This window comes from Neolamprologus multifasciatus, chromosome 10, assembly GCF_963576455.1.
Source record: "Neolamprologus multifasciatus chromosome 10, fNeoMul1.2, whole genome shotgun sequence".
Classification (NCBI taxonomy): Eukaryota; Metazoa; Chordata; class Actinopteri; order Cichliformes; family Cichlidae; genus Neolamprologus; species Neolamprologus multifasciatus.
Window position 1 is genome coordinate 12,664,924 of NC_140448.1, and position 27,908 is coordinate 12,692,831.

At 42.1% G+C, this 27,908-nt stretch overlaps 2 protein-coding genes across 3 annotated transcripts; both read right to left on the bottom strand.

Annotated features, from left to right (window-relative positions):
* Window positions 1–1,564: 1,564 nt before the first annotated feature.
* On the bottom strand, window positions 1,565–2,219 carry h2ax (H2A.X variant histone). The gene has a single exon (XM_085175548.1). It carries the CDS (start codon window positions 2,132–2,134, stop codon window positions 1,706–1,708), a length of 429 nt encoding a protein of 142 aa, XP_085031674.1. The 5' UTR covers window positions 2,135–2,219; the 3' UTR covers window positions 1,565–1,705.
* A 2,879-nt stretch (window positions 2,220–5,098) lies between these two features.
* Window positions 5,099–26,319, bottom strand: c2cd2l (c2cd2 like). 2 transcript variants are annotated; one of them, XM_085175530.1, is made up of 16 exons: window positions 26,164–26,319; window positions 25,333–25,672; window positions 24,617–25,055; window positions 12,869–12,964; window positions 12,653–12,772; window positions 12,233–12,343; window positions 11,527–11,634; window positions 11,297–11,396; window positions 11,076–11,208; window positions 10,313–10,377; window positions 9,944–10,065; window positions 9,229–9,400; window positions 9,017–9,115; window positions 8,534–8,667; window positions 7,883–8,096; window positions 5,099–6,956 (listed from the first exon to the last, which is right to left on the bottom strand). In XM_085175530.1, exons 3-16 carry the CDS (start codon window positions 24,968–24,970, stop codon window positions 6,712–6,714), a joined length of 2,073 nt encoding a protein of 690 aa, XP_085031656.1. In that variant the 5' UTR covers window positions 24,971–25,055; window positions 25,333–25,672; window positions 26,164–26,319; the 3' UTR covers window positions 5,099–6,711. The 2 variants fall into 2 exon arrangements, with proteins under 2 accessions (XP_085031656.1, XP_085031657.1); XM_085175531.1 differs by lacking the exon at window positions 26,164–26,319 and having other exon boundaries at window positions 8,534–8,628; window positions 25,333–25,783.
* Window positions 26,320–27,908: the final 1,589 nt, after the last annotated feature.

The following is a 27,908-nucleotide window of genomic DNA, read 5'->3' on the forward strand; positions in this document are numbered from 1 at the left end:
GAGGTGAAACGTCTTAAAGTAACTTAAAGAAGTCCAGACGCTTTTCTTTGCAAGCTCCTTTGACCAAAGATGTCAAACTCATTCTGCAAGCCAACTTTTGTTCCACAGAAATTGAGTTTAACTACACATTTAATCCCTAAGATATCTTTATATGAGGGGGAAACTGGCTGATTTCAATAGTATGACTTGGTTTTTCTACATGATAAAGAAATGCTGCTGTAGCAACTTAATGAATTCTTCTACTTATATTGTTAGAAATGTTAGAAAAAATGTGTAAAACTGCAGGAAAAGTCCCCGACTGTCCTGTAAATACAAAACAAAAAAGTGTTAATTCACAGAAAATGTCTCTTTTTTTGTTTTGTTTTTTAAACTGAAATTGCTATAGTAGATTGTGTAAAACGTATGAAAACACAGTTAAAGGTACTAAAATTTCGCCCTTCTTCACATTTTCAAAAGTTGTCCAGTGAGTCGGGCTGGAGTGTGCTGGGTCAGTTCTGTCCCCGGGCCTCATGTCTGTCACCCCTGATCTATGTGGAGATAATTTACTGCCTAACATCTAATTATTCTGTGCTTCGGAATAATGAAATATATTACTCAAATTATTTCTCAGTGGTACGGCTGCTGCACAGGAGCTGTGCATACTGGGTCAGACGTCACTGTGCTGGTAAACTGCAGCTGTAACAAGGAAACACCTGGAGCTTTAAGGAGAAAGAGCCGTTGGCATGTTTTTCAAGTTTTAACCACACTTTGAACAAACAAACATATTATTCAGGTCGCTCATACGCAAATATAAAGGTGGAAGCAAATACAAAACAAATGGTAAAACACCCCACCTTAACTCTAGAAATAGGTTACTAGAGCTCCAATTTATCAGGCATATACCCAAGGAACACTAATGCAGGATTTAAAAAAAAAGAGCATGTATGCAAATAATCTTCCCCTCCTGATGGGTGCGTTTCACTTTACAGTGACATTACTTATTACTCCAAAAATATGGTCATTGGTTGAGGCTGTTAGGTCTGTTGGTCAGTGTGGTGCAGGAAACCCTTCAAAATGGATACAAATTTAAAACTGCTCTGTGCATATGAACACTTTGAGAGCTGAAACTTATTATTTGTAGCATGTTATGCTTTAGATGGAAATATGCAATACATATAATACAATATGCCTACATAGATCATTATTTCAGCCACAAATGCATACTAAAGAGCCCTTTCTGCCAAACCAAAAGTAATTTGTAATCAGTCACCACAAAAGCTGCTCAGTCATGCTACAAATAAGGTGAAATGCAACCGGTGTTTCAGGCTCTGGCCCGTGTACCTGCTGTAAATGTTGATAAGTGGAGGCCATTTTTGTTTTCCTTTTTCGTTGTTAACCCCCGGTCACGAAACAAAGCCCTGGTAAATGACTATAAGTGTTACATTATACCGTGAGGTCGAGAGTTGTAATCAGTGGGGTTAGAGACCACCAGTCTGATAAATTCAGCTCAACCGGCCAGGCTAGCAGGTCTCCAAAACTAGCAAGTAGCATCGATTAGCCTGAAATCAGCAGAATACATCAGTGCTTACAAAACAGACTTTTTATTAAATAAAAATCATGCGAAAGGGGATGCAAGACAGCAATAATCAGGAAAAGTTGCTCTTTCAATTAGGAGTGGGTGGCCCTTAAAAGGACCGTTGGATGTTAAGAGTTATTAGCTAGCAAGCTAATACTCCTGTGACTGAGAGGAGGCCTTCTTTCCCGCTTTGCCGGAGCTCGGTGCAGACTGGCCGGTCTTCTTGGGCAGAAGGACGGCCTGGATGTTGGGCAGGACGCCTCCCTGTGCGATGGTCACGCCACCGAGGAGTTTGTTCAGCTCCTCGTCGTTGCGTACAGCTAGCTGGAGGTGGCGAGGGATGATACGAGTCTTCTTGTTGTCTCTGGCGGCATTGCCGGCCAACTCCAGGATCTCAGCGGTGAGGTACTCCAGGACGGCGGCCAGGTAAACTGGGGCCCCGGCGCCAACTCTCTCTGCGTAGTTTCCCTTGCGGAGAAGACGGTGGACACGGCCGACGGGGAACTGCAGACCGGCGCGAGAGCTGCGGGTCTTAGCCTTGGCACGTGCCTTTGCTCCAGTTTTACCTCTTCCAGACATTGTTGGTTATTTAAATAGCTCTTCGGAATAGAACCACTGCAGTCGTTGGTTTGCTAGTGATAAAGAAGAAATCGCTTCACAGCCGCTATATAAATCTCACGCTTTGTCCCGCCCTAACCTGCCATTGGGTTTTGGAATAAAAGTGCTGTTATCTGATTGGCCCTGAGAGAAACGTCGTGAAAGAAAATTAATTACTATTGGTGGATCTCTCCTGGTTTGTAAACAATCACGAGGAGCCTAAAAGGAAGAAGCACGGTCGATTGGCTGTTACTGTTACTGCTTTCTGTCAGTGGGTCAAAAGTAAAAAAGGAGGAGCCAGAAAGCCAATCGACTATCTTCCCTCCAACTTTAAATTTTTTGGCGCGCAGAACAGCGCTGCGGTAAAAGTTAAATGGATCATTTAACTCCCCTGATGCGTGTGTATTGGAAGCCATGCTTCGTACGCGCTGACCAGTGCAAAAACCTGGACGAAGTATTGACGGCGTGGCAAATAACATCGAAGATCTGTGTGCCAAAATGATTAAACTTTACACTAAAATATAAAGCTGTTTTTACCTAATAATTTAACTGAAATTAAAAAATACAACATTATTGTGTACCAACAGGAAATGTTTCTAGATTTACTCATTGGTCAAATGTTCCCACCCGTCCATACATGTAATAGGCATACATACACATTTATTTAGACTAGTGTGTCTACATAAGTGAGTCTCAAGTAGACCTTTTTATATTCCAATTGTAATACCTATTCAGAATTCCTTAAATATTTCCCCTAACAAGAATCTTATTAATAAATAAATACATCTAATACTAAACAAAAGCCAAATAATTTTAACAATAAAAACTAAACCAAAAACCAAACTGCTTCAAAAAGAAGCTACCCTTGAAAGAAAAAAAATGCTGTAAAGGGGCTCTCATCTCATGACCATCGGTATGGAGAGGCCTGCAAGACTTTGGAAAACTACAGGACACCATCCCCCACTGCATCCAAACAAAGACCTATTGACCTGAGTGCCTTCTACTGCAGGTCTGAGAGGAAATGTGCTCTTCTCAAACTTAACAACAGCAGTCCCCATCTTTATCATCCTCAGATATTTAAACTAAGAACAGGTTAAATTGCCATACGGTATGTGAGTGCCTTACTCTGCACTATGTGTCCCGTGTATAGTTTGGTTTATATGCCATGCACGTATCTGGTCTGTCCTTTTTTAGCTAATCACAGCTGGAATTACATTTCTTTTGTGCACTTTTTCAAGTAAATTTGATTTTGATGAAAACATATAACTGAGAGCCAGCAAGCAACATTAGCAGACTAAGCAATTACTTGGGGCCCCCACGCTAGCAGGCAACCCCCACCAAGACTGCATGAAATGTCACACAAGACAGGCTAATCGATGTATATGTTGTGTGTGTGAAATATCAATAGTAATTGTAGAAGTGAAAGTTACATATTGTTACTAATATATTAGCAGACTGGTGCCTTAATGCCATTGGTTTAATCATTTTCACTGTAAGAGCTGGGATCATGTTCAAAACACTGTGTTTCAAAGTAGGTCAAAGTGCGACAAAAACATACTAATTATTTATCATTGACATTCATTTACAATGACATATTTCAGTTCACTGAAAGTGTAGCGTAGCTGTGCAGACACCACAGGCATTATTGTTGGTAACCTGCTGTTAGAAACTGACTTGGAAGATAAGTGTCACAAGGCTTATGTTCAATTTATTCTGTCCTGTATGACCCCAGTGGCCTAATGGATAAAGCCTACTAAACCAGGGATTGTGGGTTTGAGTCCCATCTGGGGTGTGTATGAATAGAGTGGAGGATTGAAAGCATCCTCTGCTATGTCTTTTAGATAACTGGATCCTTTGAAATGTCATCCAAGAACAGTCTACTCAACCAAAGACACAGAGAAGCAACCCTCTCGCCCCTCAAAAAAGACCCCAATGAATACAAGGACAAGCACCCCTTCCCACTGGTTCAATCCAGGCTGCTCCAGTCTTCTTGCCAAATATCCTTGGGTAAGATACTAAACCCAAGTTGTTCTCCGATGTATTCATATGTGTCTCCAAAAGTTTAAATTCTCTTCATCTGGACGTAGCGTTTTCAGTGGAAGAAACATTTCGTGACGTCTTCAGTCTCAGCTAACTGAAGATTTCCCCTTATCTTATAAACAGTACATTTGCATAATGACTGAAACCAGCCCACTGAAGGAACAATGGGCTGTGAGGTCAGTTCCTTCATCATTATTATGCAAATTCTCATGACCATTGATCAACAACCACTGATTAAAGCCCACTGATCAATGGCCATGGTTACCATTCACAGAGAGTTGGGGAATGGCTGCAATTATAGCATTATACGGTGGCGAAAGATGTACCGTTAGGCCCCTCAATTCAGAGATGGTCTTTCTCTGTTCACGTAAATGGCCTCCTTGACTCCCCGCTCAAACCAGCACTCCTTCCTGTCCAGAATGGTTACGTCCTCATCATTGAAAGAGTGTCCACTGGCCTGTAGGTGTAAATAGACTGCAGAGTCCTGGCCTGACCAGGTAGCTCTTCTGTGTTGTGCCATCCACTTCGCCAGAGGTTGTTTAGCAATCTTCCTGGCACTTAACAGCGTACACTATGTTACTCTCTACACTATGTCGGAGGACCCGATCCTTGGGGTGGACCAATTTTTGGCGCAGCGTGTTTTAGGGTTTAAAAGCCACAGAAGTAAGTCCCCAAAAACTCTTGGGCCCCTTGTGGTGTTACTAGTCAGCAAAGACAATGAAATGCAGGGAAGAGCCTCACGAAAGCAAACTTATTAGTACATGTAAGTTAATTGCAGGTACAGAAAGTTATGTTCTTTTAATGTTACGCTGTAGCCCATGCGCCTTCACAGCCATGCAAGTGCATCATAAAAAGGAACCTTTTATGGATTATTGAAAATACAATGAACGGACTCAGGTACAAAGATGATGCTTAAAAAATAATTTATTTGCAATAAATTAAATATTTAAAATATAACAGAAGTCATCAATTTTGCAGCCACTTTTTGTTTCACAATACAGCCACAAATCTTAATATTCATAATGTTTGCTTTATGTGCCTTTAGACAGTGAAGAGGCTTTGTTCTCTTCTTCAGCATTTCAAAATCCTTTTATTAAAAAAAATTATAATTTCAAAAAACAACCATTTATTAAGTTTGGTTTTTCTGAAGTCTCATAGTTAATGCAGTCAGTTAAAAGATTATTTTCATGTTTTCAGACAAGACTCAATTGGCCCTAAAACCTATGTACAACTTCACATACTGGATCTATTTGCCTTCAAAGTATGCAAATGCTTTCTTAAAACCTGTGGCTGCTAGTAGATTTCATTAAAACCCTGAGTACCGTATTTCAACTCTAACCCACACCGAGTCCTCTTGCTTTGCCCGAGCACAGCATTAGTGAACACTGAGACACACCAATCTCCTTTTTTAAATATAAACTGCAGAAATATTTTAGCGTGATGTACATATATCTAAAAAATATTACATTATCATAACAATCCCAAATGTTCACACAGGAAATGCTTTACTATATTAGTTCATTATTAGGAACTAATCACATGGCAGCATTCTCTGCAAACGATTTCACCCGCAACCCTTTTGAGGCATTTAACACCACATGTCCTGCACAGTAATGATAGCTATCACAACAATGAATTTTGTAGAAGCACGAGAAGAGGCAAGCACGCCTGATGGCGTTGCTGTTTTCCCCCGACAGAAGACTGCGAGACTTTAAAAAGTCTAAAAATCACCTTCTGGCTTGATAAATAAGGTGGCTGGTTAGATTTTCAAAAGCAAAGTGAAGATATGATACTCCAGAGAAAGCACCTTCGTCAAAATAAAAGTACAATATGATCTTTTCGGGTTTATATATAAGATACAACATTTAACATTATTCTAAAACCAATGTCGAAGCAATCATGGATGGACATTATAGCTAGATCAAGACATTTTTTTAAAACTTACTTAAACTATGTGTTGAAAATTACATTTGTATGGAAAACACACCTTAATGTCTCTATATTATAGTGTAATGCAGCTATGATGATTAGTTGTAGGGGGTTCAAATAAATAGCACTTGTTTAATGAGTCCAACATATTAATAAATTACACTTTAACAACCAGCACATTTTTACATGTGCTGTTAAAAAAAATAAAAAGTCAAAAGTGCAACCAACAGCATAGTGGCATTTTACATCATTAAAATGTTTTGGAGCGTTTTCACCACCAGTGCCAGTCCAACAATCCCAGAAGCGTGGAACATTTCTTTGTAGCTATTCCCCTCTCCTCCACCGAGCAGCAGATTTCTCCTCAAATTTAACAACAATTCAGAGTCAGCGATGTGATTAAATGAGACTTCTGTCCTGAAAGTGCAATAATTTCTACCCAGAGGGGAGCCCTCCCAGAGGTTTCCTCCTTTAAAGCTGTGCAGTTGACAACCCACCTGGGGCGCTCAGCCTGTCAAAGACCGTGCTGAAGTGTAGTGATAACACAGAACGCTCTCAGGATGACTCGTGTCCATGTCTGCTGGCCTCGAGAATTAGTTATCCAGTGCGCTTGCTCCTCCGTTGGCGGCCTTGCCTTTTGATTTGCCAGAAGAGCGGAAGGAGAAGCGTTTGATGAGGCGCCGGGAGAAGCTGCCAGACTTTTTACGGCTGATGTTTGGTGCGGCGGTGAAGTTATTGCCCAAGTTGGAGATGTCTTCGTGGGACTGGCTGAGGCAGGACTCTTTCTCTCGATGTCTTCTGCGGAAAAGCAGCTTCGTCCCGCTCTGCAAAAAGCCCACTGCAGGAAACACATCGTGGATTTACTACTAGTTTCACAAATGAATTCAATTATTTCACAACATACATGACAAACGATCCATGCATTTTTGCGACAGGCTGCTGATAACAAAGTGCCTGAAGACATCATCTAAAACTGGCTCTCTAAGTTCTCTGTCATGTGTAGACACAGCACTGACTTGAGTTTGGAGCCTTTTTTTGCTTGAGCAATTCATAGTTCAGTGTAACGTAGCTTACCAAACTAAAAGAAAAAAAACCATTCCTCTGAAAACAGCCTGGTACAAGAACTGGACTAAAAATGAGTGAAGAAGCAGAAAACGTCCAAAGAAAACTTTGAAAGACCTTCAGAAAGGTCGCATAACTATTGTTAAAAAGCACTTTGAAAATACAGCAAAGTCTGGCTCCTTGGAAGCAAAATATAAAGAAATGAGGGGTGGCTTAGTTTACTTATTACTGCTTCTCCCACTCCTCTGCCTCACCATTCAAATGTAATTATATTGCATGAAAAAAAAATTAAATTACAAACAAACACACATTAGTTTGGCTTTGTAGATGCTGAAGTATGGCCTCTAGAGGGCAGCAGCCATAGAGGAACTGACTGTGGTAAATCTGTGAATTGAACCTGAAGTCCTGATGTTGCCTAAGGCTATGAAATATTTGTTTGCATATAAAACACACTGTGCCGTTATTAATATTAAAAAAACAGTGAGACATGAAAATTAAATCTAAAAGCAAAACATCTTTGAGACTGAAAAAAATGTAAACCTGCTCATGAAATTCTGCTTTAATGACAAAAAAAATAAACATATTTGAATAATTTACAGAATATTTCAATAGCTGAATAATGTTTTTACAGTTACGCTTTTCTGCGAGACGTTACTGAGAACTGGACCTCTGATTCTTTACAGCACAGACGGCCTGCGTTACCTTTATGATCCTTGAGACTGCGGGTTTCCAAGGCACCAGTGGAGCCAGTATCTGATTCCACATCGTCCACAGAAGGACGCTCTGATACGTCAGAGGGCGTGGTTTCATCTGGGTCATGGTGACGCCCTGATCCGTAATGGTTACCGTGCATGGCTGCGTCCATGGCTGCAGCGTAGCCACTTGACAATGCACAGTTATCTTCAGAGAGTGGAACCTGACGCAGAGAAATGTATGTCACTACTGAAATTACACGCTATTACCCCGTATATGACGATTAAATTCAAATATACACGATTATCAGCACACTTTCTTTTAGTGAGGTTGTCGAGCGCTCCTGACACGTTTTCAAAGATTCTCGGGCAAAAATCAGGTCAGAAGATTCTCATTCTTCTGTAAAGTGGTCCAGTGGGGGGGCTGTGGACTAAATTTAGATCACACTCATTCTGCCTGGCTCCTCGTTGTATTTTACAGTAGATTCCCAGTAGCAGTCGCAGCAGTTATTAAGGCTTACAGCTAACTTAATATAAAGACTGAAGGTTGGACTATTTCCTATCAATCATTATACAGGTAACTGATAACCACAAAATAGCTGAAGTTTTCAAATCAAACTCAAAGCACGTGTCTAGAAAGACGCCGTTTTCACTCTCTGACCTTTGACACGCCCGAGATGATTAGCGTGCTCCTTTTCGTCGGTGTCTTCCGTGCTGCTCTGGACGCAGACTCTGTCAGCTGCCGTATGGCGGTTTCTGCAACAGGATCCAGGCCATTAGAGAGGCGGCTGCTCTCTGAGCAACAAAAAACACAAATATGTAAATCAGCACTATACTAGCAGACCACCGTGTACTATTTTTTTTAAATATATTGCTGAATTAACTGCTGTTGCACTACATATCAGTTTGTGCTTGTCTTTTATCTGTTTTGTGTCAGCGATTAGCTTCCCGCTGCACCAAAAGCAGCACGTAACTCCAACCCGTGTGCGAGTTATGTGATGCTTTTGAAAAGGATTACCTGCACGGAGCGCACGATGCGTACTCAGAGTGCATTCCTCTCGACTCGTGTTACTCTGCTGCGTGTTGCTTATCCTACTTTGCATCTGTTATGTAAAACAAATCTGGGTTTCAGGGTAGAACTCACTGCTCGGGTTGGGGCTGCTGCTGCTTCTGCTATCAGGCAGGACGGTGGGTTTCTTCTCATTCACCTCCACTTTAGACGGAGAACGCAACGGGGAGTCACCTGAAAGGGAACGCTGCTATTTCATTTCTTATTATTGACGCTACTAAAAAAAAAAACTCATCAGGCACCTGCCCTGCCTGGTTTGGTGACATGCTTTGCTTTGTCAAACGCACCTGGACTGCGATCGAGTTTAAGTCGGGACTGGACCGTCGTGACGGTGGTGACGATGGTTCCGTCTGGCATGATGGTTCGGTCCACGTCAACTTTCTTGGTGGGGGTGAGAGAGGAGCGAAGTAGCAGAGCTTTGTGGGCACTGCTAGGCTCCTCTGTTTCTTGGTACAACAGCTGGAAGAGGAAAAAAAAACCAAAAAGTGTACGAGCTGGAGGTTTCTTCCTGTTAACAGGGAGTTTTTCCTTCCCACTGTCACATAGTGCTTGCTCAAAAACGACTGCCTGATTGTTGATCTTATATAAAGCACCTTAAGCCGACTGTTGTTGTGCTTTGGCTCTATATATAAATTGGAAATTAAGTTATTAAGAAATGACAGAATTTGCCAAATGAAATGTTACCCCACAGAGACAAAGCACGTTTATTCGCATTTTCTCTCTCTTTAAAGACAATGTGGACTAGAAGAAAGCCAAAAAAAAAAAATAGCAACAAGTTGGCTGCTGGAAAGTCTACAGGAGATCTGACACAGCGATTATAAGAATGACAATGGATTTTGTATCAGCTGTTACACAACACTGCCGCTTTTGTTGGGAATCTTTGATAAAGTCCAGATCTAGATAATAAACCGTAACGCAACTTTCGTTCTGCGTCAAAGCACAGGTAAGAATTTCAAACACTCCCTACACTCTTACAGAAATCTAACTCGTCTGGTCACTCACCTCAGCGGTGATGACAGCGTTTGGTGTTGAGTCTTGGCCGGACCTCACGGACAATACGTGCTGCCCAGTGGGAACTTTACCCTGGATGTCCAAAGCGATGGAGGCGTGACCCGGCAGGAATTCTAATCACATTTAAACACAAAAAGAATATAAACAATTGTACAAAAAGCAAAAACGTCTTTCCTTTTACTGTAGTTCTGAGGCCAAAAAAACGAGCCTCTCCAGACATCACAAAATGCTAACAAAGACAGTGAGTCTGCCAATACTGCATTTTCAGCACTGATGACTCTGCTTAAGCTGTAATATGTTCCTGCTGATCAGCTTTCTGAGCAGCAGCCAGTAGTAAATTGCTATTGAACTATGCCTTACGTTCCCGTTTGCCACTCCGCTCCAGAAGTCTCACTCTCAGCTCTTTGGTTTCTGGGCCCAGCTCTCTTCAAACACAGGAAACAAATGAGTTAGCATTACAGTGAAACTCCATTATCCAAGTATTATTATTTCAATTAAATAAGTTTCTTTCTACAGCCATTACTTCTCTGGAACATTAATATTAATAAAACTATTTTAACTACTTGATTGTGACTGTGACATTATGGGCTCAAGAAATTCTGATGTTGCTAAATCTGAATTGGAGCATTAAAATAAAAGATCCCCAAAACTGTTGCAACTTTAGAAGGAGTTTAGAAGAAAGTATTGTGGTCTTGTAGGACTCACAGCTAGAAGCTTTAATGTTGACATATTATGCTTTACCTTGTTCTCTGTGCTATATATGCTGTCACAGAGGTGGCGGCTCATGTTAAACCTGACCAAAAGTTTCATAATGAGGTCTAGTCTTCAGACATGGCTTAACACCCAGTTTCAGACATTTCTTTCTACTCTTGGATTTGTGAGAAAGAGCTCTGGCTGTGAGCACAGCAGCTCCACCACCTGCTGTTCAGACCTTCTGGTTGTAAGGGGCAGCCAATCAGAAGAGACGAGGATTATTTTAAACTGTGAATCATGCAAAGCTGCTCTAGCAAAGCGCAGGAATAAAATGAGGGCTGCAAATGAGGCCAATAGGTGACCTGCAAATGCATCACAATCATTACATCCTGAATCTAACATGAATCTGCTTTCTAACATGGCAGCTTACAGAGTAATATCTTCACTCCATTCCAGTGCAGCATTGGCACTGCTGGGCACAGGCAGGAAGCGGGTTGTTCTCTCTGTAGACGGTTGGTCCAGGCTCAGGACACAGCACAGCTCCCCTGATTTAGACCACTGACCTGCAAAACACACGATGACGCAGTGAGACTTCGGTAATCAGCAGGAAGCTGTGCGGAAATGATCTGACGCTGGGGGAAAATATCTGACCTTTACTTAAGGTCACCCTGAGCTGCCGGAGGAGTAGTCGTCTCACCAAGACACTCTGGGATACAGAGTTCAATCCCACTGAGAGACTGTCCATGGGGGCCTGGGAGTGTGCAGAAAGGGGGGGGTGGAGAGCTCAACAGTGAAACAGCTTTAAGCACATCATCTATTTTATTATATAATATATACACCTTTTAGTTCATTTGTCTCGTTAAAGGCAGTAAATTTCTCACCAAAGGACTGGACGTCCTGAGATTGAGGACCATGGCTGGCTGAGTGCTGAACAGAGTATCTTCTATCAGACCCTTAATTGTGTCTATGTCTGCTTCACCCTCAGTGCACTGTGAAGAAAAAAGTACACTTATTACTCAGTGATGGTTAACCAACACCCGCTGAACCGAACTAACTACAGCCACAAATTGAGGGTTTATTTATTTCATCTCAATTCTAACAGGATCCCAGAGGAAAAAAATTACTGCAGCTTTAATCTGAGAGCATTTTCACCTCTGGGGGGCTGAACCAGCCTTGATACTTCACTCACGCTGGGCTTGCTACGCTGTATAAAACAGGCTTTTTATATTCCCGTATGGTGGACGTCATTAGTCAACACAATGTCTTGTGCTAAGTATTTGCTTCCTTTTTATTTTATTAACGTTGTTACTTCCTCAGACAAATGGCATTTAATGGCATGCCCATTTATATAACAATATTAAAGGACGGCACTTGCTTCGTGACTAATCATGGGTTTAATGGCATGGAAAGTCACTTGCATGCAAAACAGCGCATGCTGATTTACGAAGAAGACAAATTAGCTACGGGAAATTTTTTAATGTGCGTTTCCTTTTTTAATAACACACGCATGCTTTTAATTTGAAAAAATGTGACAGTCACTGACAGCAGTGACATCAAATTAGTGCCATTAGAGGTAAGCGTTCCCACCCGTCTCTGCAGCTTGCATGGAGACACGGTCAGAGAAAACAACGGCTGCTTGGAAAGACTCCAGGATATCAGCAGCCCCTCATCCTCCACCTCCTCCAGGCACGCCACAACCTGATGGAGGTAGACGGAGCAGGGGGGCAGGGACGGATAGAAAATAGTAAAAGGCAGTTATAACAATAGATATTCTCTGTGCAGCAAATTGTCATTAATAAATAATTGTCTTACATTAAAATGCATCAGGTAACAGAAAAACATTTCACATTTAATGACCACTGCGATGAGGGCACAGATGATATGCGACTGTCTGTGTAAATTTTCACATTTGAATAACAATGCAAATCACGCTCTGACATTTGTTTTTTTAGAGGTCTGATCTCCCGTGTACAAATTGCTAAAATCCAGGTGTAGTGCTTCAGGTACCTTTGCCACCACAGGTGCTATAGTGATCTGATAGGTGTCCATGGAAATGGCAGCCGGCGACTGCTGGGTGACCGTCACGGGTAACGTGACCCTGTCTACTGAACAATTACAGTGCAAAATCTGCAAAAGAAAAAGAGAGGAGGACAAATACTCATGCATACATACACTCAAAATGCACTGCTCCAGATGTCACAGGTACTAGCAAAGATTACTAACCATTCGGTTTGCTGACTGGTCAGTGCAGCTCACGCTTTCTATTGCAGAGGCAGCACTTATCTGGAGGCTGCTGTCAAAAGTGATCTGAATGGAGCTCTGGCAGAGACGGAGGAAGAGAAAAATGTCCCAAACATTACGGACGAGAAAGAGAAAAGAGACTTGGAGATGACAAAAGATGTAACAGTGCAGGGATACATCCTTTAATGCAGCTGACTAGCAGCTGGGTATGTGGAACTTGCTTTTGGATCTTTGATCATATCATAAAGTAAAACGCTAATTAATCCTGGTATTTAATGCATTTAAACAGTATCTGCTCGCATAGCTCTTCCTAGATAGACACTCACATAAGACAGTGACTGTGTCGTTCACATGTTGCTCATCCAATGCAGTCTTTAAAAAGTAAGAACTACTGTTTGTTCCTGTTTGTACACTTCCCTGTTAAAGCAACCGCACTGTCTTTGCAGAAGCCAAAATGTTCCTTATAGCTGTAGTAACCACGACGATTACTATGCGATCGTTTTCTTGTGTTTAAATTCCAAAGTGCAAGTGAAAAGACTGATAGTAGAATTCACATGTATCTAAAGTCACTCTTGTAAGTGCTATACGGCTATAAAAGGCAGTGCTGAACAAATGCATGCAAATGCATTATTGAATTTACAGTTCATGGCCGACCACAATTGTGATTTAAGCCCAGGCAGCTGATTGGATTAGTGGGCTCAGATGAAAAATGTCCGAAAATGCTGACAAAAAAACCAACACATGTAGTGGTAATTGTGTTAATAATAAATTATTATAATCCTTTAGAAGTTGGGAGATTTAATGCTCCTGGCTGCTGAGAAAACCCCACGTCTCCGACCTCGTAGCAGCATCTATTTATCAAGTCTGTGCTTACTCGAGCTTACGGTTGGGCACGTTTTCCTGTGTGGAGGCCAGCCCTAACAAGAGGAAGAAGTAACTCGGTTTTAAGAAAAGATTCAGCAGAATCACACGGGCACAGCGGTGACCTACTATCACTATGTGTGCGTGTGTGCCAGAAGATCTGTTTTACTGGACAGCTTTAACTGAGAAGCGCGAGAAAACAAAATCCCCTATTGTCACAGCATATGTTCCACTAGGTCCAAGTCCAATCTGTATCAAACACAACAGCGGAGGCGGGGCAGAGGTGGGAGGATGATATAACAAAGTTTGTGGTGAGCGTGCGAGTGTGTGTCTGTGTGTGTGTGTCACTTATTGCAGCCAGAAGGGCAGGAAGCCAAGTGCAATGCTGCAAGCTTACGTAGGTTCCCCTGGACTAACACTGCAGTCACATGACCGCAGCGTACAACCGGCTGTGTTTACTTCAGTTGGCTGGAGCCTCTAAAACTGCTCAGTCACCCAACTGTTCATTTGGTTTAAAGTGCAGAGCAAATATGATATATCAGATTGAGAAATACAGCTTAAACCCTGTCTGTGTCGCTGCAGGCGGACACATTAGCATCTTTGCCGTGGAACTAAATGGAGTCAAGCAGAAATTATTACGAGGAAGGCACAGCAAAGTCCATTTTTGTAGACTGCTTTTACAACATTTTGCTTGTATTAGATGGCTTCTGGTGTAATTATAAAGTAAATATAAGAAGACAGGCAACAAAGCCGCCTGGAGTGAAATGAGGACATCACACTTTGATCGCCACCAGAAAACAAAAAAGACACCCTTGAATCCAGAGTCAGATTTCTGGCGAGTCAAACTGCACTTAGAGCACAGATTTGTGTTTGTGTGCATCAAACTTGCTAATCCGTGTTGAAAGGAAACTGACAAATTTCCTTTTTTTTCTTTTCCAAATGACTTCAGTAAACATGGCAGCAAAATATGCCAGCATGTGTCAATCACTCATCATTCATAGGGAAAAGAAGGCTGGCTCACTCCAGCTTTGTTCATGATTTCGGTTAAAAATCTTTTTCTATTCTTGTCTTTTTTCCAGCACTATCCTTTTTTGGGTTTGTTGTAAGATGCACCTGAAAAATTATTATGGGAAAATATTCAGCCATTATCATTTACTGTATTTTAGCGAGTTAATAGAATATCTAATTAGCAGTAGCTTTATGGTTTCTCTTCCTTCCAGGGAGTTTACACCCATTGGCTTTATAAGGAGCCATCTGCTGCACTGTGGTGTTTTGTATCCTCCTTGGCAGAGGCTACAGACCTCATTTTGCCATGGAGAGAGCAGTGCTAGTAGCATGGCCGCTGATTTGTCCTTGTGATCCACCGCTGCTCAACAGAGTGTATGTGAGGGGTATTTCTGGGTAGAGACAGTTCCTGAGGACATCCATAGTGTCACTTCAGGTTTGTCAGCGTCCCCCCCTTTGGGTCTAACTGGCTGAACGCCTCTGAAAAGCATGTGGGTCAACCAGAAATACATTCCCCCATGGCTTCTGATGACCCTCATTTTCCTTCCCTATATTTTACATTATCTGAGCTTCCTGCTATAACAAGGTGCACGATTGGAAAATTACAATGTTCATGCACAGGAAAAAACATACATGAAAATTATTATTGATGTAATTACTCAAAATGGCAAAATAACAGACAGGGTCTGTGTGAGGGCAATGTCAACAAACTGAATGTGTGCATGCTGCCATACTAAAACCAGCCAGAGGGCTACACCTTGGACAGCTCTCCGTCCAGCCCTATGATGGACCATGATGGACATGGAGAGAGAGACAGAACTATATCTACTGTCTCCACTTCTTCTATCAACAATGCAGCTAAAATTAGCATTTTTTGTATAGACAGTATAAAAGATGGATGGAGTCACTGTGACTTTACCCACTGCTTGCTATGAAGCCTCGATCTAAGTAGTTTCTTCTATTGCCACCTTAGTGATGTGTAATTGGATGTGACAGGTTATGGGTGTATCTGACTGAGAAACAAAAGAAACTGTAAGCCCATTAGCTAATTAGTTGAAGCTGATCCTAGATAATTGTTCTTTCTAAATGTTAGAATTGAACTGAATTTACAAATTGGACTTCATGTTCTATTTAACATACCTGAAACGAGCCACTAAGCTGAGGTTTTTACTGACATAATAGAGCAAGCAGGCACACCTAGAAGTCTTAGCAACCAGAGGAGTCGCTCCCTGTTGGCCATTAAAAAGACCATCGTTTTTTTATATTGTCTACTATTTTTTTCTACAGCTTTATTGCTTCATTATCCCACAAGCTATAAATCTGGAAGTGAGAGTACAAAGAGAGGGAGTTCTTGAGGTTTCTCCTAAAACCAAATGGCTAGCATGTGAGATTAACATGCTAGCCACCAGGCTTTAACACCCAGTCACTACTTTTTTTTACTCTTTTAGGAAAGCCATAGTCCAACACCCACCATGTGAAAGCTTGGGTTACTATTAATACTATTATTAATACTAAAAGAATGATAGTACAATTCACGTATTTCTATAGTTACTCTCGTAAGTGCTATATGTCTAAAAAAAGGCAGTGCTGAACTAATGCAAGCAAATGCATTATTGAATTTACAGTTCATGGCAGTCCACAATTGTGATTTAAGCCCAGGCAGCTCCGTGGATTAGTGCACCGGTCCCCAACCCTCGAGCCATATAAAAATTATAAACAGAGTCCATCACAAAGGGCAGCCCTGGTGAAGTGTCCGTTAATACTGGCAAAAAAACAACAACACCCACCATGTGAAAGCTTTCACAGGTTTCACAGTAGTCCTGTAAAAAACTTAAGAGGAATTAAGAAAGGAACCAGCAGCCAGGTGCTGCTGATCAAATGTAGTTTGCTAATCAAATGCTGATCAAACGCACTTTGCTAATCAAATACACTTTGCTGGACATACCAGCATTTTCACCCCAAGGTCAGAGCACGCAATGCTCAGACTGTACAAACCCAAGAACAGTGTTGGGGAGTAACGGAATACATGTACCGCCGTTACGTATTTAAAATACAAAATATGAGTAACTGTATTCCGTTACAGTTACCGTTTAAAAAGGTGGTATTTAGAATACAGTTACTTTGTTGAAATAAATGGATTACACGGCGGTACTTTCCTGTTTCATATTGTGGCGGGTCAGGCCTGTTTGGGTTTTGTTTGACGGCTACGTTCTGCTGTTCCAGGTGGCAGCGTTACGGTTGCCATGGTTACAGGGTGACGCTCTCTCTCTGCGTGTTTCCTGGGTGAGAGAGGCCTTTTTGTTGTTGTCGTGCTAAGCTAATAGGCAGAATGCTACCGGTATAGCTCTAAAGAATGTAGCATCATAGGCAGTGTAGTCCGTGCTGCAGGGAGAATGGACTGCCATACCCGTTATGTGTCTGTGAGCGAGGGAGGGAGAAAAAGGAAAAGGAAGAGCTGTCGTCGAGCAAAAACGGGAGCTGGAAGCATGTAAATATAATAATAACCACTGCAGCCAAGAAGAGTGCCTGACGAGCCCAGTTGTAAGTAAGCTATTAAGACTCGACTGTACACCGTGTTCGTGTTTTCCTCTGAAACAATAAGTTCTGTTGGAGCAGCCTTTCAACGCCTCTCTCTGTCTCTCGCTAGCAAAGTTGACCCAGACAACAAAGTAAAGCTAGTTTTCGGCTACGAGCCCGACACAGAACCCGAGGTATTAGCCAGAGGTCCCTTTACTACGGTTCGGAGCCGCGGCCCTTCAGTAACAGTAATAAATCACAGCAATAGTACATTCATGTAGTTGTAAACAGCATGATAATAAGTAATCCAAAGTATTCAGAATACGTTACTCTCATTGAGTAACGTAACGGAATACGTTACAGAATACATTTTGGGGCATGTATTCTGTATTCTGTAATGGAATACATTTTAAAAGTAACCTTCCAAACACTGCCCAAGAACTACACCTCAGACTCTACAGGCATCAGGTAGCATGTTAAATGTTAAAAGTTCATGACAGTACAGCTAGAAAAAGACTGAACCAGTGTGTTTGGAACTTGTTTGGAATGGTTACCAGGAGAAAGTCTCTCCTATTTAAAAAGAACATGGCAGCTTAGCTTTGCAAAGCTGCATCTGAACAAACCACAAGATTTCGTGAACAATGCCCTTTGGACAGATGAGACGTTTGCTCAAAATGCACCGCCACATTTGGAAATCACCTAACGCAGCATAGCAGCACAAATTCCTCATACCAACTGCCGAGCACGGTGATGGAGGGGTAATGATATGGGCTTCCTGTGTTTTGCACCCCCAACATATGGGTACCCCATAGTCTTTCAGTTCAAAGTGAACTCCTCTGTATACCAAAGTATTCAACAGTCAAATATAAGCCATCTATCTGATAGACAAAACTTGGCTGAAATGTATCATGCAACAGATTTCAATCATAGCAGAATATCAACAAGAAAATCGGCTGAAAAAAGAAAATTACCAAGGTTTTCCAGCAGCCCAGTCGAAGTCCAGACCTCAAATCGATTCAATCTAAAGAAAGCTGCGCATAAACAAATGCCTGGAGACCTTGATGGACTGAAGCAGTTGTACAAAGTCGGCCAAAATTCCTCAAGAGTGATGTGAGAGAGTGATAATGATTAAAAAAAACGAGTGCTGCAAGTTATTCCTGCTATAGACTCTTTTAGAAACGACTGAATCAGGGAGTGTTCTTAGCTTTTTACATGACTGCACCGAGTCCCATTAAAAGTTTTTTTCTAAAGTATACCTAAGAATTGTAAAAGGTTACAGTGAATCTGGAAAGACAGTAGTACCTTAAGTATCCAGTAATCCATCTTCACTTCAGAATTTGTTCAGGTACTATTAAATTTACATGTTGGATATTAGCTGAGCCTATTTAAATGCTGAGTCATAGCCTCAGAAAGAAGTTGGCATAATAGTAGATTTTGGCTGTTCAAATAAAACTGGCTGGTGAAGATGGAGCTCATCATTAGCTCTGACTAAAGATGAAAAGGTTGGTTTCCTGCACTATGGTATCAAATCAGCGCTAAGTGTTTAATGTCCCCTGTTGTTAAGAAGGAACCTACTTGAGAATAATCACAGGGCATTAATCATCTACCAGCAGCTCTCAGAGGGAGAAGAAGTGAACTGTGTCCTCAAGCTATTCACCACACTGTTTATAATTGCAGACTGTGAATATACAGGGAGCTTCCTTCCCTGCAGATGTACGCTCGTTTTGTCCTCCCCTACCACTCAGTAATGATGGCTTGACAGCATGTGTCAGCTGCACACACAGGCTGCTGATGCCTTATGATCTGCACGTCTGGGGCGGCCGACCAGTCAAGTCCTTCAAGACTCCTCTACAAACTAATCCAGCCAGAGACATCTGAGTAGCTCCATATCAAGTCATTTCTTCTGAGGCAAGATTATATCCAGAGGCTCACGCTGCAAATACTTCAACAGACAGGACATTTTTGCTGGGTAAACAACTGAGAACTGAGTCTGCATAATGGGAATACGCCCCAAAGCTACAGGAAGAGACCAAAAACACAGACATGCTGCTGCCGATGTTTAAATTAAACCATGCTACGCAATTCATGTCAGATCAGACGTAGTTATAGTCGGTGTTAGAAGTAAGCATTCGAGATTATTGTGCAGAATGTAAAAATCACTCGAATCTGACATCAGAGATGACGTACTTCTGTTAACATCGCAGCAATGAGCTGTAATGAAGCCTTGGGGCCCTCGCTGGACTACAAGGACAGATGAAGCGTGAGAAGGGGGTGGGGTGGAGCTGGTGGTAACAAGTATTAGTTACTGAGATAAGAGGTAGACTCTGTGTATCTTCGAAACCGTGAAGAAGAATGAAGCACGGCTGGTGCTCCACCTGTTTACCCTGGGTTTGCAATCGTCTTCTCTAATCTATATCAGATACTGTGTGTAGGACACAGAAAATCAAACCTCATGGCTTTAAGTATCTGCAAAAGAAAAAGCCTTATAGAGCAGAATGCCTAGCTTCTTTCTCTCCTCATACAACAGTCTATTTGGGTAGTATAAGCATTCTGAGCTGTGCCGTTCTGCAGCACAAATGTACTTTCAAGTCACATTACATTTAAATAAGTCCTCATTAGCTGCCTCAATATCCTGCAATCTCACTACAAAATGATGAGGCATTTGTTGCAGTTTATGTAACAAGCCCAAACCCCGGTGTCAGTACTCAGCCCTCTGAATCTTTTTTTTTTTGTGTGTGTGTGTCTCATCATGCTGTTTCAAATGCTGGACATCAGGGTCAGGGTTGGGTCTGCCCTCTGGAATGTTTTGCTACAAGGACAGAGCACTGTGACAACACTGAAAATGAGCGAAACAGCAAGAGAATTCCTGGCCTTACATCACTCCCTGCTGTAGTCAACAATATATCGACAAGCACGCCCGAGTCAGCCGTCCGGGATGAGGGATGTTCAAAACTGCACAGTCACGTCGCTGACACGTAGGAAGATATCAGGGGAAAAAAAGACCCTAAGGCACTTTTTGTTTTAGTGATCTCTTTTCAATGTGGCAACAAGTGCCAACATTTAAGAGTGCATCAAACCAAAAACTTGCATTCTAAAATATCAACTTTCACAATCGAGAGCAGCAAAGTCTTAAAAACTTTATGTGGTAAGGTCACAATAGCAGGCTAGATCACACTGCCTGTCATTTCAACTATTTTACGCCATAATTTGAGTATAAAACCAGTTTTTCCTGTAATAAGCTGAGGCACATTCTCAAACTTTCCTGACTTTAAGTGAGGTAAACAACAGAGCCACCAGCTCATAGCTGTGTGTGTGAGTGGCAAACAGGGGTTTAGTCCTGGCTAGGTAATGTAAATAAAATTCATACACTGTATGAACAAAAAATTTATGTAACCATCAGGTCTGAAAATAAAGCTGTGGAAATGACTTAAGCTTTGATTCTTTGACTCTCAAAAAGACGTTCAGCTGTATAGAAGCTATAAGACAGTGACCTTATTCCTCACTTGATTTATTTTACTAATAACTTTATGAGGTTGTTTGTTAACTTCAAGTCTTCAAAGTCTATAATCAGGCTCCAAAGAAACAACAAGATGACATCCAAATGCCAGTTTATGTATGATGGTCCACCTCTTTTATACACTTCGTGATAAAATACAACAGGATATACAAGTTTTATGATAAATGAAAGAAATATTGTTAATCTGGTCATTTTTAACAGATGAAATGGGACCATCAGTGCTAACTGGGGCTTATCTCCACAGGAATTTTCGGGGACTTTTAGTACATATATATTAAAATAATTATTGGGAAAGAATAAATCACTAAAAATACAACTTGCTGACTGGCAGGAGGTTTGTAGAACCCGTTCTGTTGCTCCAACTTGACCTTGCATGCTCAGTCAGCTTGCCTTTATTTGGATAAATTTCAGCATAGTAATTATTTAAAGACCTCTGTCACCATCAATCTTAAGTGCCGGAAAAGTACTTAGGTTAATGCTATAAAGGATTTGGGTACTAATCCCCACGATGACACTGAAGCACCACTTCCCCGGTGCTGTGTTCCTCCGGGGAAGCTCATGTTTTGCCCGATGCAGAAACACAATCATGCACGTCCGAGGAGAATATGAGTCTTTGGGACTGTAATATATGTTCACGTGTCTGTTTTCAGAGCGGCCACAGAAACCTGCCTGGCAGGTGGCAGAGCCTCGCTGTATGTGAGAAGCAAAGAATGCGAGGCGACAAGTTTCTTGCCACTTAATGCTTGCCGTATCGCCACGGCTCCTTACAGCAGGTTTTTCCAGTCTGGTTTTTACGTGGGAGGTGAACATAATACAGCTAAGATGCAGTTAACTGGCTAATAGAACACGATACTACTTAATAATGAACAATTGAATAGTGTCACATCCAACGCACCTGTTGTTGATGGTAAAAAGGACACTATGGAGACCGAAGCATGTGCCCCTTAAGCTTCAAGACAAAGACTGCTTCTTAGATTACACCCTGTGGGTTTATCTTTGAAACAAGGCACACTGGTGATTTGGTACTTAAGAGTAATGTTCAAAGGTTCATTAAGAAACTAACATTGATTTGTATGCGGCCCAGACACATTTAGAACAACAGCTTGCTGTGTTTGTAGACAGTATGACTAGCAGATATTTTATTGTGATGAATGAACTCGGGAAGCTCTGGTTCACACACTCAGCTCACAAACTAAACACCCCATGGACAAACACACACAGCCAGCTCGTCTCTGTGTCCTCCAACATTGACTTGCTTGCCCAGTGTTATAAAATCACCTCCCAGTGAACTTCAGACACTTTATTCACCCTTTTTCTGCATCTTTCTAGTCTAGCTCAAAGTCCCTTCACTATGGTCTGAAAGCATTTCATAAGTTGGTACAGGGGTCACAGACCGCACACACACAGTTCATGTGACTATAAATGAGCTATGAGCAATTACAGCCAGGTGACGGTGCTTTTTATCTTTGAATTATTGTAAAATCATAAAACTTTTTATGAAGGTAAATACAGCACGCTCCGCACCTGGAAACTCTATTGAAGAAACTCCCACTAAAGGCTCACCCCAAGGTTCACTTCAGCGTTTGAGTGTCTTAGTAAATGAGAGTGTCAAAGGTCAAAGCAGATCAGCCAGCCGAGGTCATAGTGAGATAACTCGGCTGGCTGAAACAATAGTGAAGAAAAACGATCCACTACACCACAGGGACCTCTGACTATCAGCACAAAACGGGGTTATATGAAAGCAGGTATCGAAAGCTCAACAGACTTACTCCTGCATACAAAACATGTACAAAGTGCAGAGAAGGTACACTTTTCTGCCACTTTATTAGATACACCTTTTGCCTTTAGAGCTGCCCAAATTCTGTGTAGCATGGATTCCACAAGTGGCTGGAAACATTCCTCAGAGATTTTGGTCCATGTTGACATGATAGCAGTTGATGCAGATTTATCCGCTGCTCATCCATGATGTGACTCTCCCACCGCATCTCAAAAGCGCTCTGTTGGGTTTAGATCTGGTGACTGTGGAGGTCATTCGAGTACAGTGAGCTCATTGTCGTGTTCAAGAGATCCGATTGAGATGTTCTGAGCTTTGTGACATAGTGCATAGAAGCAACCATCATCAACAATACTTAAATGGGCTGTGGCATTAAAATGATGTTCAGTTGGTACTAAGGGGCTTAAAGTGTGCTAAGACAATATCCCATTCATACAGTGGAGGATGGATTTTCATGTTGTGACCCTACCATCCAAATTTTGTAGCTGAAATTGAGACTCATCAGACCAGAGCCTATATAATCTGTAGCCTCAGATTCCTGTTCTTAGCTGACAGGAGTGGCCTGGTGTGGTCTTCTGCTGCTGTAGCCCAGAGATGCTCTTCTGCACACCTCGGTTGTAACAAGTTGCTATTTGCATTATTGGTACTCCTCTATCAGTTTGAAGCAGTCTGACCATTTTCCTCTGACCTCAGGCATCAAAAAGGCATTTTACCTTCAGCAACCACTCAGATTGCTCAGGTTGAACTTCAACAGGCTGTCTTCACCATGTCTGCATGCCGAAATGCTGCCATTTAATTGGCTAACAAGATAATAAGATATAGCTGAGCAGGTGTACCTAATAAAGTGACTGTGATTGTACCTCCAATTAAAGAAACGCAAGGCAAGCAGTCTTCAAAGCTCTGTGCTCTCATTTAGATGTTTAGATTCTTGATTTGAATTTATTTATTTAAAAGGGACAGTGCAGTTAAACATAGTTCAAGTGCAAGACATGAGAGTGATGTACCACACATAGGTTTATAGCTACTGCTAATTTTCAACAAGATAACAAGACAACAAGATTTCAACTTATCTGTCACATAATGCCATTAATGACCTGAAACAGATGGTGAGGCCCTGATCCTAACTCATTGGGTCAGTCTGGGGTCACACGAAAAGACAGAAAGGGAATCAGGTGGCTGAAATACTCGGTTATGAAAACAGGTAATCTTTTAAAGAAAACCAAATACTTGCATTGTAATAATTTTAATGGTATTATTTCTGAATAAATGCTCTCCTATGGAAGATGTTTACTCTGGACATCTGCAGATTGCTCTCAATCAACAAAGGTTAGGTGACCCTCACGAATCAGAAAACAAGTGCTGTTTGTTGCAGATGTGCAATGCATGTGATTGATCTTGTCTGACCCCTTTAAACTCCCCGCCAACTCATCTCTCGATAAACACACACGGTTTTAAAAGTAGGGGGTGCAGAGGAGCCACCTCCGTCTGACTTTGATTCACACAGATGAAAGAACGACTTAAAGGGAGAAAGACCTTTAGGGACACTGGACACAAAGTGACAGGCTGTCTCCAGTGCTGAATCCACTGAATCAAACATTGATGCGTTAGGCTGCGTTCTAACTGATGGCCAAGGTTATGAGCTGAAGGGAGGGTGACACAGCCATTCTTTTCATTCTGCCTCTTTCCCGATTTGATCAAACACACATCTACTTCTTCCCATGAGGGTATAAGACTATTTTTATGAGGTGTGGGTGTTACTGTGGCTGTGCTGACTGCTCTTGCGTCTCCACTCTTTTGTGCATTAAATCAGAGCTGTTACGCAAGGCTCTGCCCCCCATCCTCTTACCGATTAGACACTCCAACTCCCACACCTCCACCTCCTCTGCCTACACACACACTTCCAGCTGCACATGGGCACACCGACTGTATCAGCTCCTGCTTAACTATTTATGCCTCCACTTAATGGAGTAACCTCTTGTGCACACACACTGGCATCGTGTTTAATCAGCTCTCTTGTTAAATATGATGTATTAAAAGCTTAAAGATTTCAACTCACCCCATGCCTGCAAGCTTGCTCGTTCAGAGCCTTGACCCAGGTCCTCTGAAACAGCTCCCTGAAGGACTTGAAGGAGAACAGAGAGGTTAACAAGCCTTTAACCCCGGCCTCAGATGTGGGTCGTCCATCCCGGCCGGAGCGGAGCCTGAGCAGGAAGCCCCACAAAGCTCCGGCCAAGCTCTTATTGGGGTGCTGCCTCCAGGCTGGGTCTCGGCTGGGTCGCTTTGCTGCCTTCCTGGCTCTCCACAACCGCAACACAGTCAGCGAGTACTGGAACAACCATCCCAGCACGATGACCAAAGAGGCGAGGAAGAGACCCACCAGGCACAGCCAGCTCAACTCCTGGAGCTCCATCACCGCCTCCAGCAGCCTCTCATATCATCAGCTCCAGATGGAAATAACAGGACTGTGAGTGGTGAGCAGATCAGCTGCTTTCAGCCTGCGAGTGGCAGCAAACAGACGGTCGCGTTGATTAATGGAGAATTTACGCATTATAACTGGGGTATTTCCCCAGAACGCGAGGACACCGTGGTTATAACGACAAGAACCAATTTTCTTATTTTAGGTCAAAATAAAAATGTGTATTAAATTAAATTAAAGATTAGGCTGTATATTTAAAAAAAAAACCTACTGCGTTTGCGCCATGCAGGTATATAAAACATGTATATGATATCTAATAATAATATACAGAAAAGTCACATAACGTAGCTTCATACCAAGCTGAAGTTTAAGCGGTCCGAGCTGCAGGCTGCAGGTAATCGAAAACAAATGAAGCCGTGTTCATGGCGATATGGAGCGCTTCCAACAACAACTGTGTCTGTCCCATCTTCGAGCGCTTAGCGGTGCTTCAGTGTGTTTGTTGTCATCTGTCGATCCCAACACAAGCCTCCCGCTCTCCGCCTGTGCGCTACGGGCTACGGCGCATTTAAAATCTCCGCTGGTCTCAGCTCCTTCCTCCGCAACCCCTCCACGGCGACGATTTAACAAACAACAGCATCAGCAGACAGGTGGCGCTGCAGGGGACGGACTCATCAAAAAAACGGAAGCTGATCGGACCTTTCAAAATAAAAGGAAGACACAAAACGGCGTTTGTGTGTGGAGGTTTGGGTTTTTTTTTTTTGTTTTTTTAGAATAAATTATTAATGTTTCAAGCACGAATACAAATATGGCAATTACTGTCAAAAGACGAAATCAATTGCCAGAGAGAACAGTGATTACTATAACAAAGTAAACATGCAAAATACAGACTGCTACACAGATGCAAGCACATCAACAATATGTGACATTAAATTAAATATCACACTGAGAAGAGAGAAAAAAAACAAGGGGAGATACATTTTATCCCAGATATCCAAATCAGTGGGAAGGTGCTTTAAAATATCACACAGTTTTATGGTTTATTACCTTAAAGTAATTTTAAAGGTTTAATATATCATTTCAGTTCATGTAAGAAAATAACAATTTTGGCAATTTTGTAATCCTACTTTTGTGTATGAAAACTTTGGCTATGTACAAAATAACGTTACAACACAGTTTGTCATTCTTACCTGGTCAAATCAAACCAGATGCTGTACTGTGGGGATTGAGGAAATCTTTGGTTTCATCCATTTCTCAACATTAAGCAAGAATTTCTGTTTGCACAACATGAGCACATGTTCTCATTAATACTGAATCATACTCTAAGTAATTCTTTATAAGGATAGATGTCATTCATTATCTAAAAATATGTATCTAAAAATATGTTGTCAGTTGAATGTAGAACTGTGCCATACTTATTTACTTGGCAACGATCTGCTACCAAGTAAACACAGAGCCAGTCTGATACCAATACTAATACTTTTAACCTATAAAGGCAGATTAGGGAGAGTAGTGTGTCATGACTTATGGGGTGAATCAGCATTAATTTGCAAATTCTGAACCCATTGTAATTAGCACTAAATCACTGTCATTTTTTACTTTCCACAATTAGTTCATACAACAAAACACACCTTTCAAATTTTTATATAGTGTTTGTTTTTGGAGACCAGGAATATAAATGTGCCCGTCGCTTTAAAAGACAGTCTTTGTTCTTTAAATGTGCTATAGGCAATAAATAAAATAGATGGTGAACCTTGTCCACTCCAGTGGTCTTGCCACAGGAAGTTGTTTAACTGCCTCAGTTACCTTGCCCCGTTGATGGACGAGTCGCCCCGCTCGTACCTAGACTCTGCTTCATCTACTGAAGAAGTGTCAGTGGGATTAAGGAGCTCCTCAAGTATTTCTTCCACCACCAAATAATATTCTCAGTTGAAGTCAAGCGCTCCACCCGCACTATACACGGTGCAGCTAGAGCACCGCTTTCCCCTTCTGAGTCGCCTGATGGTTTGCTAGAATCTCTTCGAGGCAGTCCGAAAGTCTTTTTCCATGGCCTCTCTGAACTCCCCCCAAACCCGGGTTTTTGCTTCAGCTACTGCCCAATTTGCATTCCACCTGGCCTGTCGGTACTTATCAGCTGTCTCTGAAGTCCCACAGGCTAACCAAGCCAAGCCTTCTTAGGCCTGATGGTTCCCTTCACCTCCAGTGTCCACCATCTGGTTCAGGGGTTACCACCACGACAAGCACCAACCACCTTGCGGCCAGAGCTCAGTGCACGACTCTCACCAATGGAGGTGCTGAACATGATCCATTCAGACTCAATGTCCCCAGTCTCCCTCATAACATTGTCAAAGCTCTCCTGGGACCTCTGCTGGGTGTTGGCAGCGCACCCATACTATATGTTTTGGCACCCCAGGTCTGTCCAGCTTCCTCCCCCGCCACCTGATCCAACTCATAACCAGGTGGTGATCAGTTACCAACTCACACCTCCCTTCACCTGAGTGTCCAGAACATATGACTGCAGATCTGATGATACAATTACAAAATTCATCATTGACCTGCGGTTTGATGCCATGTGCACTTATGGACAGCTCGTTCAAACATGGTGTTTGTTAAGTCCAGTAACAGAACAGGGCTTCAGATCTGGCAGGCTGTTACATCCAATTATGCCCCGCCAGGTCTCACTGTCATTGCCCACATGAGCATTGTCTCCCACTAAGAGGATGGCGTGCCCAGGTGGAGCATTCTCAAGCGCCTCACCCATGTACTCCAAGAAAGCTGGGTACTCTAAACTGTCATTCGGCACAAAAGCGCAGATGACAGTCAGGACCTGTTCCCTGATCTGAAGGTGCAGTGAACAAACACAAATGTGCCAGGGTAAAGCTCCAATATACAGGCAGCAAGCCAAGTGGATACTAGTAATGACTATGTGTTGTTT